Source organism: Salmo salar, chromosome 14 (genome assembly GCF_965601325.2).
Source record: "Salmo salar chromosome 14, fSalSal1, whole genome shotgun sequence".
Lineage (NCBI taxonomy): Eukaryota > Metazoa > Chordata > Actinopteri > Salmoniformes > Salmonidae > Salmo > Salmo salar.
The window spans coordinates 52,687,187-52,701,671 of record NC_138304.1 but is presented as its reverse complement, the minus strand read 5'-3'; the positions used below and the strand labels follow the sequence as shown (position 1 = coordinate 52,701,671).

Genomic DNA, 14,485 nt, shown 5'->3' with positions numbered 1-14,485 from the left:
AAGAACCTTGGCGTGATCCTGGACAACACCCTGTCGTTCTCAACTAACATCAAGGCGGTGACCCGTTCCTGTAGGTTCATGCTCTACAACATTCGCAGAGTACGACCCTGCCTCACACAGGAAGCGGCGCAGGTCCTAATCCAGGCACTTGTCATCTCCCGTCTGGATTACTGCAACTCGCTGTTGGCTGGGCTCCCTGCCTGTGCCATTAAACCCCTACAACTCATCCAGAACGCCGCAGCCCGTCTGGTGTTCAACCTTCCCAAGTTCTCTCACGTCACCCCGCTCCTCCGCTCTCTCCACTGGCTTCCAGTTGAAGCTCGCATCCGCTACAAGACCATGGTGCTTGCCTACGTAGCTGTGAGGGGAACGGCACCTCCGTACCTTCAGGCTCTGATCAGGCCCTACACCCAAACAAGGGCACTGCGTTCATCCACCTCTGGCCTGCTCGCCTCCCTACCTCTGAGGAAGTACAGTTCCCGCTCAGCCCAGTCAAAACTGTTCGCTGCTCTGGCACCCCAATGGTGGAACAAGCTCCCTCACGACGCCAGGACAGCAGAGTCAATCACCACCTTCCGGAGACACCTGAAACCCCACCTCTTTAAGGAATACCTAGGATAGGATAAAGTAATCCTTCTAACCCCCCCCCCCCTTAAAAGATTTCGATGCACTATTGTAAAGTGGTTGTTCCACTGGATATCATAAGGTGAATGCACCAATTTGTAAGTCGCTCTGGACAAGAGCATCTGCTAAATGACTTAAATGTAAATGTAAAAGACCAATAGACAACCAGCTTTACTTGAATAAGGGTGAACCCCCCCCCCCCCCTCCCCCCCCAAAAAAAATATCCAGTTCCCGTCAGTCAGAATACCATCGCTGCATCACATTTTTACATTTACATTTTTAGTCATTTAGCAGATGCTCTTATCCAGAGCGACTTACAGTAGTGAATACATACATTTCATACATTTCCTTTGTACTGGCCCCCCCGTGGGAATCGTGGGAATCGAACCCACAACCCTGGCGTTGCACACACCATGCTGGCGTTGCAAACACCATGCTCTACCAACTGAGCATAACAGTCAGTCAGTCAGAATACCATCGTTGCACCACATGACATAACAAAACCTTCTTCAACAATAGGGAGGCTTTAGGGGATGAGATGTCGGAAATGAAAGTATTCTCAGAGCTGGAGGGGAGAAATATCTAAACATCAAGAAGAAATCCGTCAAAGCTCACATTCCAGAGGATGTATTACATGTAATGCTGTATTATCAGCCTTGGAATATGAAGACTTTACCTTAAATACTGTAATATCACAAGATAAGCCTTGAAATATGAAGACTACCTTAAATACTGTAATATCACAAGATAAGCCTTGAAATTTGAAGACTTTACCTTAAATACTGTAATATCACAAGATAAGCCTTGAAATTTGAAGACTTTACCTTAAATACTGTAATATCACAAGATAAGCCTTGAAATATGAAGACCTTACCTTAAATACTGTAATATCACAAGATAAGCCTTGAAATATGAGGACTTTGATTTAAATATGTTTTAACAGACATGACTTGCCTGGTAATATCCTTCTTTAACCCCTTGGAATTCAGCTGTGGTTATATCAAACTGGTTTCCTATCTGGTTATATTCATGCACACGGCTCATTACAGTATCACTACTGTATTATGAAGGACAATTCATACACAATACACTGTAAAACTATTCAATAATGCAAATACGCTTTTAGCTGCCAAGTAAGGCCTACATGTAATAATAATAATAATAATAAACTACAATTACTACTAACAACAACAAACCTCGAAATCTGTGCATGTATTTGTAGCACAGTGTATCCTAAGGGACAAAGAATCCAAATCTCCATAGCAAAAAAACACTTACATTTCACATGTGAAACACTTACATTTCACATGTGAAACACTTACATTTCACATGTGAAACACTTACTTTCACTTGTATTAAATTTGAAGTTTACATATTAACACCACCTTTTGTTATGTTCAAAAATAATAATAATCGAACCTTTATTTAACTAGGCAAGTCTGTTAAGAACAAATTCTTATTTAATCCTAGTAAAAATTCCCTGTCTTAGGTCAGTTTATTTTAAGAATGTGAAATGTTAGAATAATAGTAGAGAGAATGATTTATTTCAGCTTTTATTTCTTTCTTTCATCACATTCATCACAAGTTTTACATACATTCGAGTAGTATTTGGTAGCATTGCCTTTAAATTGTTTAACTTGGGTCAAACATTTCGGGTAGCCTTCCACAAGCTTCCCACAATAAGTTGGGTGAATTTTGGCCCATTTCTCCTGACAGAGCTGGTGTAACTGAGTCAGGTTTGTAGGCCTCCTTGCTCGCTCAAGCTTTTGCAGTTCTGCCCACACATTTTCTATGGGATGTGCTTTATCAATTTATCAATTGCTTTATTAATTGACCTGATTTTGCTAACATTACTTTGGACAAAATCAAGACATCAATATTCTTGTAAGGCTTTTTATATAATTATTTTTTTGTAAATTAGTAATTGAGAATTTGTGATTAATCATCTCAAATCCTGCGATTAACTCGATTACATTTTTAAATGTTTGACAGACCCTTTTTTTAATTGAACAGTCAATATTCTGAGATTGAGAGAAATTGATAATAAATATGGAAGACAAACCCAGTGTCAGCCCTCTTTGTCCAATGGTCAAGACATTGGCGTCTCCTGTGGGAGACCCCTGTTCTAATCCCGCTGGTTGCAAAAGCACACATGTGAAAGTTGAAATGTTGGGAACCATGTGTCTGAGTCATGTGAAAAATATACATGTGAAAAATCAATTTGAAGCTTCCCAGGTGTCCGAAAACCATGTTTCTTTTTCTCGCTTCACGTGACATCTTCACATGTGATTTGTTAATGTGAAAAAGTTGAAAATCCATGTGTCTGACTTGTGAATTTTAGTTTTTGTTTTGTTTTTCACGGGAAATTTTTAACATGTGATTTGTTCAAACGTGTTCATAAATATTATCGGAAAAGCAATGTATTTTTTTAAATAATATTTGTTCATATTTTTTGTTGTTGTAAGGTTATACCCAGCTGTTTTAGCCAAATGGTATCATCACTAAATTATTTCTTATTGACATCTTGTCCAGATAAATGTCAAATTTCTACGGTTAAATTTACCCATTAATTCAGAATGGTTAAGGTTTGGGATCGGTTTAAAACAAATAAATAAAAACGAGTGCAGTGGGATTGAACATGCGACCGTCAAAGCCGGAGCTATCCTACTGGATGGTAATAGCGCTCACCGTTGCTCCCCTAGTGGCCATTTTTATAAATACATCTCCCAACATCCTGGGGACCTGGACAAATGTTGAATTTCACCTTGGATCTGGAGTGACTTGGCTGATAGACTAGTAGATATGAATACCGGAACGATACTAAGCATTAGGAACGCTGTCAGTGTTTGCTCGCTGGTTACACACACACACACACACACACACACACACACACACACACACACCACACACACACACACACACACCCCCCCGGGGCCGTGTGGAGGAGATCACACAAGGAGATCACTTTACACTTCACAGATCTCCTCTCTCCGCCAGCGAATGTGGTTTACACCTGCAGCCCATTCACGTCCCACAACGTTTTAATGTCACGTGCACAAATACAATTAAATACCTTTCTTGCAATCTCTAAACCCAATAATACAGTAATCAATAACAATGTAGTACTAAAAATAACATAAGGTAGAACAAAAAACAGGAGAAATTAAAATGAGAAATAAGAAGAACACAATAAGTGTGTGAGCGTGTATTCCTAGCCCCAGCCAGCCTCCTCCTTCCAGAGGAAAGGACCTGAACAGAATTGTTTTCGGACTTGGGATACCAGAAAACACCGGGCTCTGTGTGTGTGTGTGTGTGTGTGTGTGTGTGTGTTAGTCTAGGGAGACCTGGAGAGATGTGCTACAGTGCATTCGGAAAGTACTCAGACCCCTTGACTTTTTCCACATTTTGTCATGTTACAGCCTTATTCTAAAATGTTTTTTTTTTTTTTTTGCCTCATCAATCTACACAGAATACCCCATAATGACATCACAATATATCACAATTATATAGACAGGTGTGTGCCTTTCCAAATCATGTCCAATCAATTGAATTTGACACAGGTGGACTCCAGTCAAGTTGTAGAAACATCTCAAGGATGATCAATGGAAACAGGATGCACCTGAGCTCAATTTCGAGTCTCAAAGCAAAGGGTCTGAATACTTATGTAAATGTGATATTGCAGCGTTTTTATTTTAATAAATGTACAAACATTTCTAAAAACCAGTTTTTTCGCTTTGTCATTATGGGGTATTGTGTGCAGATTGCTGAGTTAAAAAACAAACATTTTTTTTTTTTTTTGAATAAGGCTGTAACGTAACAAAGTGGAAAAAGACAAGGGGTTTGAATACTTTCCAAAGGCGCTGTATGTAAACACTTTCTTATCCAGAAATCCTTTAGTCAGAGGGAAATTACTGCATGTTGAACCACAGCTTTACTGGCAGGTGAATGAATGCGAGGTGAACTGTTAGGTCTACAGTACCTACCATATACAGTACAGTACAAACGTCTGACACAGACACACATATGTACACACACACCTCCATCAAGATTCAGCGAAGGTAAGGTATTCAGTGGGATTTCCTCTCAATGACAAGAGGATGAAAACACAGGGCTCAGGAGACAATCAGATTCTGAGGTAAAACAGACATCCTTCTACTACAGCCAAACCTGAGAGGAACAACCTTATCGTGCGTACACACACGCACGCACAGACACACACACACGCACATACACACACACACACACACACGCTACAGCCAAACCTGGGAGGATGGAGTCCTATGAATCAGGTATGGTGGATTACAGATTACAGTACAGCTGATCTGGAGAAGGAGGAAACCGCTCTGGGAGGATGTTATAGACCTCGGCTGTTCGCGTCCTAAATGATACCCTATCTCCTACATCGTGCGCTACTTTCCCTATGGGCCTTGGTCAAAGGTAGTGCACTATGTAGGGAATAGGCTGCCATTGGGGACGCAAGCCCTTATCTGGACCAGGTGGAATCTGCTGGGATGTTATACAAATAGAGACTGAATCAGAGGAACACTTTACTAGAATGGGGACTACTGTATAATGGGACCTACTGTAGAATGGGACCTACTGTAGAATGGGACCTACTGTAGAATGGGGACTACCGTAGAATGGGACCTACTGTAGAATGGGGACTACCGTAGAATGGGACCTACTGTAGAATGGGGACTACCGTAGAATGAGGATTACTGTATAATGAGAACCTACTGTAGAATGGGGACTACCGTAGAATGGGACCCACTGTAGAATGGGGACTACCGTAGAATGAGGATTACTGTATAATGGAGAACTACTGTATAATGGGAACCTACTGTAGAATGGGGACTACTGTATAATGGGAACCTACTGTAGAATGGGGACTACTGTAGAATGGGACCTACTGTAGAATGGTGACTACCGTATAATGGGGATTACTGTATAATGGGGACCTACTGTAGAATGGGGACCTACTGTAGAATGGGGACTACTGTAGAATGGGACCTACTGTAGAATGGGGACTACCGTATAATGGGGTTTACTGTATAATGGGGACCTACTGTAGAATGGGGACCTACTGTAGAATGGGGACTACTGTAGAATGGGACCTACTGTAGAATGGGGACTACCGTAGAATGGGGATTAACGTATAATGGGGACCTACTGTAGAATGGGGACTACTGTAGAATGGGGACTACAGTATAATGGTAACCTACTGTAGAATGGGACCTACTGTAGAATGGGGAATACTGTATAATGGGAACCTACTGTAGAAAGGGACCTACTGTAGAAGGTGGACTACTGTAGAAGGTGGACTACTGTAGAATGGGACCTACTGTATAATGGGACCTACTGTAGAATGGGGACTACTGTAGAATGGGACCTACTGTTGAAGGTGGACTACTGTAGAATGGGACCTACTGTAGAATGAGACCTACTGTTGAAGGTGGACTACTGTTGAAGGTGGACTACTGTAGAATGGGACCTACTGTTGAAGGTGGACTACTGTAGAATGGGACCTACTGTAGAATGAGACCTACTGTTGAAGGTGGACTACTGTTGAAGGTGGACTACTGTAGAATGGGACCTACTGTTGAAGGTGGACTACTGTAGAATGGGACCTACTGTAGAATGAGACCTACTGTTGAAGGTGGACTACTGTAGAATGGGACCTACTGTAGAATGAGACCTACTGTTGAAGGTGGACTACTGTAGAATGGGACCTACTGTTGAAGGTGGACTACTGTAGAATGGGTCCTACTGTAGAATGAGACCTACTGTTGAAGGTGGACTACTGTTGAAGGTGGACTACTGTAGAATGGGACCTACTGTAGAAGGTGGACCTACTGTAGAATGGGACCTACTGTATAATGAGACCTACTGTAGAAGGTGGACCTACTGTAGAAGGTGGACCTACTGTAGAAGGTGGACTACTGTAGAATGGGACCTACTGTATAATGAGACATACTGTAGAAGGTGGACCTACTGTAGAATGGAACCTACTGTAGAATGGGACCCAATCAAAGGATCAGAGAATGAATCTAGTACTGAAAGCATAAGCTACAGTTAGCTAGCACTGCAGTGCATAAAATGTGGCGAGTAGTTGACTCAAAGAGAGACAAAAACAACAGTTGAACAGTTTTGAACAAATTAATTTCTTTAAATAATGCAGGAGAAGCAAGAGAGAAGAAGAGAGAGATTTCATGTTTTTCACTTTCACTTAGCTAGCTAGTTTAGCCTACTCAAACACCCGGCTCAAACAGAGAAGGTGTAAGGACAGACGCTGGGAGACGAGAAGCAAGTATAGGGAGTGAACATTTAATAAACAACGGACAAGACACAAACAAGGACAGCGTCTGGACAGGGGAAAACACAACGACAATAATGCTGACACGGGGAACAAACTGAGGAGCAGACAGATACAGAAGGTCAATCGACAAAGTAATGGAGTCCAGATGAGTCCAATATTGTGCAGATGCGCGTAATGATGGTGACAGGTGTGCGTAATAATGGCCGCCTGGCACCGTCGAGCGCCAGAGAGGGGGAGCGGGAGCAGGCGTGACAGAGGGATGTTATGTTACCTAGCTGGCTATGGCTATCCAACACTGGAACTCTTCCAAATCAAGGTAAACTTTTGGTTTTATTAATTTATTGCCACCGGGACCTGCCGGTGTAACTGCTATACTGCTTGCTAACTGTACACTGTACTGCATGATTGTAGCAGGTTTACTAACGTGTTAGTTCTAGTAGATATGTTGACTTGACATTAGCTAATATGGTGAAAATGATGTAGGCTTTGTGAGGCGCTTAGCGGTTATGATACGAAGGCTTGGCTTGGAACGTTTTTTTCGCCTGGTCACAGACAGCTGATGTGTTGTGCACTGAAGTCCAGAAGTGAAGGGGAAAAGGTAAGAGGAGGAGAGCGCGTAGATGTGTGAAGGAATTATCCAACGATCAAAGGGATCATGCTGTTTGTATGTGGCTGCTATGAAAGGGAACTTTTTTTTGCGTGCGATCGAGGGTGTATTCATTCCACCAATTCTGTTGAAAAACTTTTCTTAAACGGAAGCAAACGGAACGAAACTGGGATAAACATACCTGAATTTGTCCAATAGAAACTCTTGTTTGCAACTGTTGGACTAATGATTACACCCTAGATCAGCTAGATGCAGGCAAGACTGTGCAAGGTGGTATTGAATGTGTCAATGTCTGTCACCTTGTTTACTCAAATTTCTCTTGACCATTCGTTGGCTAGGTTGTAGCAACCTCATGACGTGTACAGGGAACATTTGAGTATCATGTAGTAGGCTAAACGTATCGATGTTACATTGAACTGGGTGAATGGAATATGAATGACAGTCATCCAATATGCTGTAATAGAAATAAGGCCATGCTCCTAAAAAATATAATCGTCCTCCCTCATCTTAAACGGCACCAACCACCATTGACTTATATATGTATATACACTGTATATAGGTTACCTTTAAAAGTATTACCCAGATAAGTGGACAACCTCTTTTAGAATATTCTTTCTAACCATAAATGACAGCAGGCATGTACTGTTGAGTACTGTACCTCCCTCTCCTCTCGCCCCTACCTGGGGTCGAACCAGGGACCTTCTGCACACATCGACGACTGACACCACCACAAAGCATCGTTACCCATCGCGCCACAAAAGCCACGGCCCTTGCAGAGCAAGAGGAACAACTACTTCAAGGTCTCAGAGCGATTGACGTCACCGATTGAAACGCTATTAACGCGCACCACCGCTAACCAGCTAGCCATTTCACGTCGGTTACACAGGCATGTACTGTTGAGCAACGTGAGGCCTTGCACTTCCACTTTCACACCAGGGAGGAAACACTTTCACACCAGGGCGGAAACACTTTCACACCAAGGGAGGAAACACTTTCACACCAGGGAAGAAACACTTTCACACCAAGGGACGAAACCCATTCAAAGACTTTTATAGAAAATATCTATTTTGATCATAACTACACATAATTACAGCAATCTCACCAATGTCCATATTTGTCCTCCTCATAATGATGTTAGCGTTGTATCTGTGTGGGGGGGTTCACGGTTTATATTTCTTTTATGTAGAAGTCCATAACCCTTCCTTCATTAGTCCTATATCTAAAGCCACTGCCATCCGAGGCCGAATGGCCCGGCTATTTCCTCTTTTTCTTTACTAGGCTTTTTTCTCCTCCTCCTCCTCCTCTACCAATCATTTCCCATTGGATTCTATCTAAATCAAAGAGAACCACAGAGCTCCTAGAAGAAATCCAAACCACAGTGAACATTTCCAATTGGCCCATGTAGTTTGGCCCAGGACCACCATTGAGCTAAAACAACTGGGACCCCTGCCTGCCTGGGCTGGAGCTGGAGGACTCCACATCTGTTGTGAACATTGGCTTTGAGAACTCCTCCGACATCATATATCTAAGACAACGTTGGTTTATATTCTAACCAAATGGATATTAAAGTACCTTGGATTGCACCCTACCTGGCAAACCGCTCATAACAGGTGACGTGGAGAGGATCTGTGTCTGCACCTCGTACTCTCGCTACTGGTGTCCCCCACAGGGCTCACTTCTAGGCCCTCTCTTCTTCTCTCTATACACCAAGTCACTCAGCTCTGTCATATCCTCACATGGTCTCTCCTATCATTGCTATGAGGATGACACTCAACTACTTTTCTCCTTCCGCCTCTTTCTGACACCCAGGTGGCGACACCCATCTCTGCGTTCATGGCAGATATCTCAGGTTGGATGTCGGCCCACCACCTCAACCTCAACCTCGACAAGACGGAGCTGCTCTTCCTCCCAGGGAAGGTCTGCCCGCTCAAAGACCTCGCCATCACGGTGGACAACTCCATTGTGTCTTCCTCCCAGAGTGCAAAGAACATTGACGTGACCCTGGACAACACCCTGTTGTTCTCTGCAAACATCAAAGCAGTGACCGCTCCCTACCTCAAACAGGAAGTGATGCAGGTCCTAGTCCAGGCTCTTGTCATCTCCCGTCTGGACTACTGCAACTCTCTGTTGGCCGGGCTCCCCGTTTCTGCCATCAAACCCCTTCAACTTATCCAGAACGCTGCAGCCCGCCTGGTGTTCAACCTTCCCAAGTTCTCTCATGTCACCCCACTCCTCCGCACACTAGACTGGCTTCTAGTCGAAGCTCACATCCACTGCAAACAGTATCTTAAATAATTCTCCTCCTCACCTCGACCCCACCCCTCCTCAAGTAGCCAAGGTAGACAGTCTGGTTTTACAGCCGACACTGATCCAGTCTGACAGTCTTGTTTTACAGCCTACACTGATCCAGTCTGACAGTCTGGTTTTACAACCTACACTGATCCAGTCTGACAGCCTGGTGTTACAGCCGACACTGATCCAGTCTGACAGTTTGGTTTTACAGCCCACACTGATCCAGTCTGACAGTCTGGTTTTACAGCCCACACTGATCCAGTCTGACAGCCTGGTGTTACAGCTGACACTGATCCAGTCTGACAGCCTGGTGTTACAGCTGACACTGATCCAGTCTGACAGCCTGGTTTTACAGCCGACACTGATCCAGTCTGACAGCCTGGTGTTACAGCTGACACGGATCCAGTCTGACAGCCTGGTGTTACAGCTGAGACTGATCCAGTCTGACAGCCTGGTTTTACAGCCGACACTGATCCAGTCTGACAGCCTGGTGTTACAGCCCACACTGATCCAGTCTGACAGCCTGGTGTTACAGCCCACACTGATCCAGTCTGACAGCCTGGTGTTACAGCTGACACTGATCCAGTCTGACAGCCTGGTGTTACAACCGACACTGATCCAGTCTGACAGCCTGGTGTTACAGCTGACACTGATCCAGTCTGACAGCCTGGTGTTACAGCTGTAGGGAAAGACTACAATAACGCCCCAGTTAATTGAATGTTAGTTTCATTTAAACACACTTAAGGATAAGTGGATTCTAAAATATATATTTTATCTTGCAGCTCATTTGAAGTCCTGGCCAAGTCTTTGGCTTCATTGTCCGTACTGTCATAGCCAGCAGATGGAACGGGTCAGCTCTATTCCAGTAATCTAGTGTGTGTAGTGGTGTGTGTGTAGTGGTGTGTGTGTAGTGGTGTGTGTGTGTAGTGGTGTGTGTAGTGGTGTGTGTGTGTGTGTGTGTGTGTGTGTGTGTGATGTGGTGTATGTGTGTAGTCGCGTGTGTGTAGTGGTGTGTGTGTGTGTGTGTGTGTGTGTGTGTGTATGTAGTGTGTGTGTGTGTAGTGGTGTGTGTTTAGTGGTGTGTGTGTTTAGTGGTGTGTGTGTAGTGGTGTGTGTGTGTGTAGTGGTGTGTGTGTGTAGTGGTGTGTAAATGTGTGTGTGTGAGTGTGTGTGTGTGTGTGTGTGTGTGTGTGTGTGTGTGTGTGTGTGTAGTGGTGTGTGTTGTGGTGTGTGTGTTGTGGTGTGTGTGTTGTGGTGTGTGTGATGTGGTGTGTGTGTAGTGGTGTGTGTGTAGTGGTGTGTGTGTAGATGTGTGTGTGTGTGTAGTGGTGTGTGTGTAGTGGTGTGTGTGTGTGTGTGTAGTGGTGTGTGTGTAGTGGTGTGTGTGTGTAGTGGGTGTGTGATGTGGTGGGTGTGTAGTGGTGGGTGTGTAGTGGTGGGTGTGTAGTGGTGTGTGTGTAGTGGTGTGTGTGTGTAGTGGTGTGGGTGTGTAGTGGTGGGTGTGTAGTGGTGGGTGTGTAGTGGTGTGTGTGTGTAGTGGTGTGTGTGTGTAGTTGGTGTGTGTGTGTAGTTGTTGTGTGTGTAGTTGGTGTGTGTGTAGTGGTGTGTGTGTAGTGGTGTGTGTGTGTGTAGTGGTGTTTATGTGTGATGTGGTGTGTGTGTTGTGGTGGGTGTGTAGTGGTGTGTGTGATGTGGTGTGTGTGTAGTTGGTGTGTGTGTAGTTGGTGTGTGTGTAGTGGTGTGTGTGTGTGTAGTGGTGTGTGTGTGTGTAGTGGTGTGTGATGTGGTGTGTGTGTAGTTGGTGTGTGTGTAGTGGTGTGTGTGTAGTGATGTGGTGTGTGTGTAGTGGTGTGTGTGTAGTTGGTGTGTGTGTAGTTGGTGTGTGTGTAGTGGTGTGTGTGTGTAGTGGTGTGTGTGTAGTTGGTGTGTGTGTAGTTGGTGTGTGTACTGGTGTGTGTGTGTAGTGGTGTGTGTGATGTGGTGTGTGTGTAGTGGTGTGTGATGTGGTGTGTGTGTAGTTGGTGTGTGTGTAGTGGTGTGTGTAGTGGTGTGTGTGTGTGTGTGTTTGTGTAGTGGTGTGTGTGTGTGTGTGATGTGGTGTGTATGTAGTGGTGTGTGTGTGTGTGTAGTGGTGTGTGTGTGTAGTGGTGTGTGTGATGTGGTGGGTGTGTAGTGGTGGGTGTGTAGTGGTGTGTGTGTAGTGGTGTGTGTGTGTAGTGGTGTGTGTGTGTAGTGGTGGGTGTGTAGTGGTGTGTGTAGTTGGTGTGTGTGTAGTGGTGTGTGTAGTTGGTGTGTGTGTGTAGTGGTGTGTGTGTAGTTGGTGTGTGTGTAGTTGGTGTGTGTGTAGTGGTGTGTGTGTGTGTGTGTGTGTGTTGTGGTGTGTGTAATGGTGTGTGTAGTGGTGTGTGTGTAGTGGTGTCTGTGTAGTGGTGTGTGTGTGTAGTGGTGTGTGTGTAGTGGTGTGTGTGTAGTGGTGTGTGTGTAGTGGTGTGTGATGTGGTGTGTGTGTAGTTGGTGTGTGTGTAGTGGTGTGTGTAGTGGTGTGTGTGTGTGTTTGTGTAGTGGTGTGTGTGTGATGTGGTGTGTGTGTAGTGGTGTGTGTGTGTGTAGTGGTGTGTGTGTGTGTAGTGGTGTGTGTGTGTGTAGTGGTGTGTGTGTAGTGGTGTGTGTGATGTGGTGTGTGTGTTGTGGTGTGTGTGTTGTGGTGTGTGTGTGTAGTGGTGTGTGTGTATTGGTGTGTGTACGTCTCCCGCTGTGTTCATCTGCCCTGTTGCCCATGGCTACGCTATATTGCATTCTCTGCCTCAGATATGTCCACCAATGTGGCCAAACATATGTCACTACCAAATACTCTGTTCTGTTCTCTGTGGGAAGTTCTGGTGACAACTTTTCCACTCATGGGTATTTTTATCATTATAAAATGTCATATTAGGCCTATAGAGGAAAAAATAGGTTGAAAATAGTTTAACTAAAAGTACATAGTTTAACCGTATATGGAGGGTCTTGAACCCCCAGTTCCACTGCTTGTTTTCCTCTAATCAGGGACTGCCTTAGACAACAGGTAGGTAACTATCAGATAGAACAGAAAACCAGCAGGCGCCCCCGGAACGTGTCGGGTAAGAGTTGAATACCACTGGTCTATAACGTCTAGTTTACATTTTTACATTTTAGCAGTCGCTCTTATCCAGAGCGACTTACAGTAGTGAATGCATACATTTCATACATTTCTTTTTTTCTCGTACTGGTCCCCCGTGGGAATCGAACCCACAACCCTGGCGTTGCAAACACCATGCTCTACCAACTGAGCCACACGGGACCCGTGTAATTATAGTAGTGGAAACCAGGTATATCAATTGATCATCACTTCACACACACACTATTATATTCCTAAAGCGTATTTCATATTAACCCCAATTAAAAGGAATATTCCAATTTAAAAAAAAAAGGATAAATTATAGTTACTTCAAAAGCATGATTAGATAAGGAACCACATGAATAGTATTTCAGTAAACATATATTTGTTGAATGTCTTACCGAAAACTGTCATAAGCAGTAATACTATGGAAGGCTCCATTCCTTCACACTCTGGAAACAGCGATGAGGTTTTGTTTCTCTGAAGATGTGTTATTCCTTTAGCGACGGCGCGTCAAATCCGTGACCGAATCCAACATTCTATCACCATAGTTTCGGCTCAGTGATATCTGACCAAACATCGGATAAATAGCGGTGTGTGTGTGTGTGTGTGTGTGTGTGTGTGTGTGTGTGTGTGTGTGTGTGTGTGTGTGTGTGTGTGTGTGTGTGTGTGTGTGTGTGTGTGTGTGTGTGTGTGTGTGTGTGTGTGTGTGTGTGTGTGGAAGATATCGATTTAAATGTATTCAAACTAAATTTTCGTCACCGCAAAGAAATAATTGAATCACTTTGTTTAGTATGCTTCAACGCAACGAACGACTTTCCTCCCGAACCAATCCGAAGTTGAAGTGCGTCTTGTCTTCTATTCCAAGAGAAGAAATATCCGCTTCAGAAGTTGCCTACATGTTTTTCTGTGTCTCTCCAAAACCACATAGAACATCCCGCGAATGAATAAAATAGTGTATTGATGAGCATGCTCCTTCCTGTACTATACAAGAATTCAACCGTATTCGGTGAGAACTTAATTCATTATGATCTGAACCCTGTGTGTCCACCAATAGAGAGCGAGAGTAAACTCTTAACTCCTCCTTCCAGATGAGTTTGTATTGGGGGGTGAGGAGTGTGTATCCGTGTAGCCTGGCCACTAAGGTACTGTAAACTCCACTCCTCCTTCCAGATGAGTTTGTATTGGGGGGTGAGGAGTGTGTATCCATGTAGCCTGGCCACTAAGGTACTGTAAACTCCACTCCCCCTTCCAGATGAGTTTGTATTGGGGGGTGAGGAGTGTGTATCCATGTAGCCTGGCCACTAAGGTACTGTAAACTCCACTCCTCCTTCCAGATGAGTTTGTATTGGGGGGTGAGGAGTGTGTATCCATGTAGCCTGGCCACTAAGGTACTGTAAACTCCACTCCTCCTTCCAGATGAGTTTGTATTGGGGGGTGAGGAGTGTGTATCCATGTAGCCTGGCCACTAAGGTACTGTAAACTCCACTCCTCCTTCCAGATGAGTTTGTAT

At 44.2% G+C, this 14,485-nt stretch overlaps 1 protein-coding gene across 1 annotated transcript in view; it reads right to left on the bottom strand.

Annotated features, from left to right (window-relative positions):
• The window catches only part of LOC106569730 (protein APCDD1), a 34,166-nt gene extending 20,158 nt beyond the window's left edge, over window positions 1–14,008 (bottom strand). Inside the window, exon 1 of the mRNA XM_045694509.2 lies at window positions 13,374–14,008. Coding sequence (XP_045550465.1) covers window positions 13,374–13,413 — 40 coding nt within the window. The 5' untranslated portion in view covers window positions 13,414–14,008. The remainder of the gene's footprint in view (window positions 1–13,373) is intronic.
• Between the last annotated feature and the right edge of the window lie 477 nt (window positions 14,009–14,485).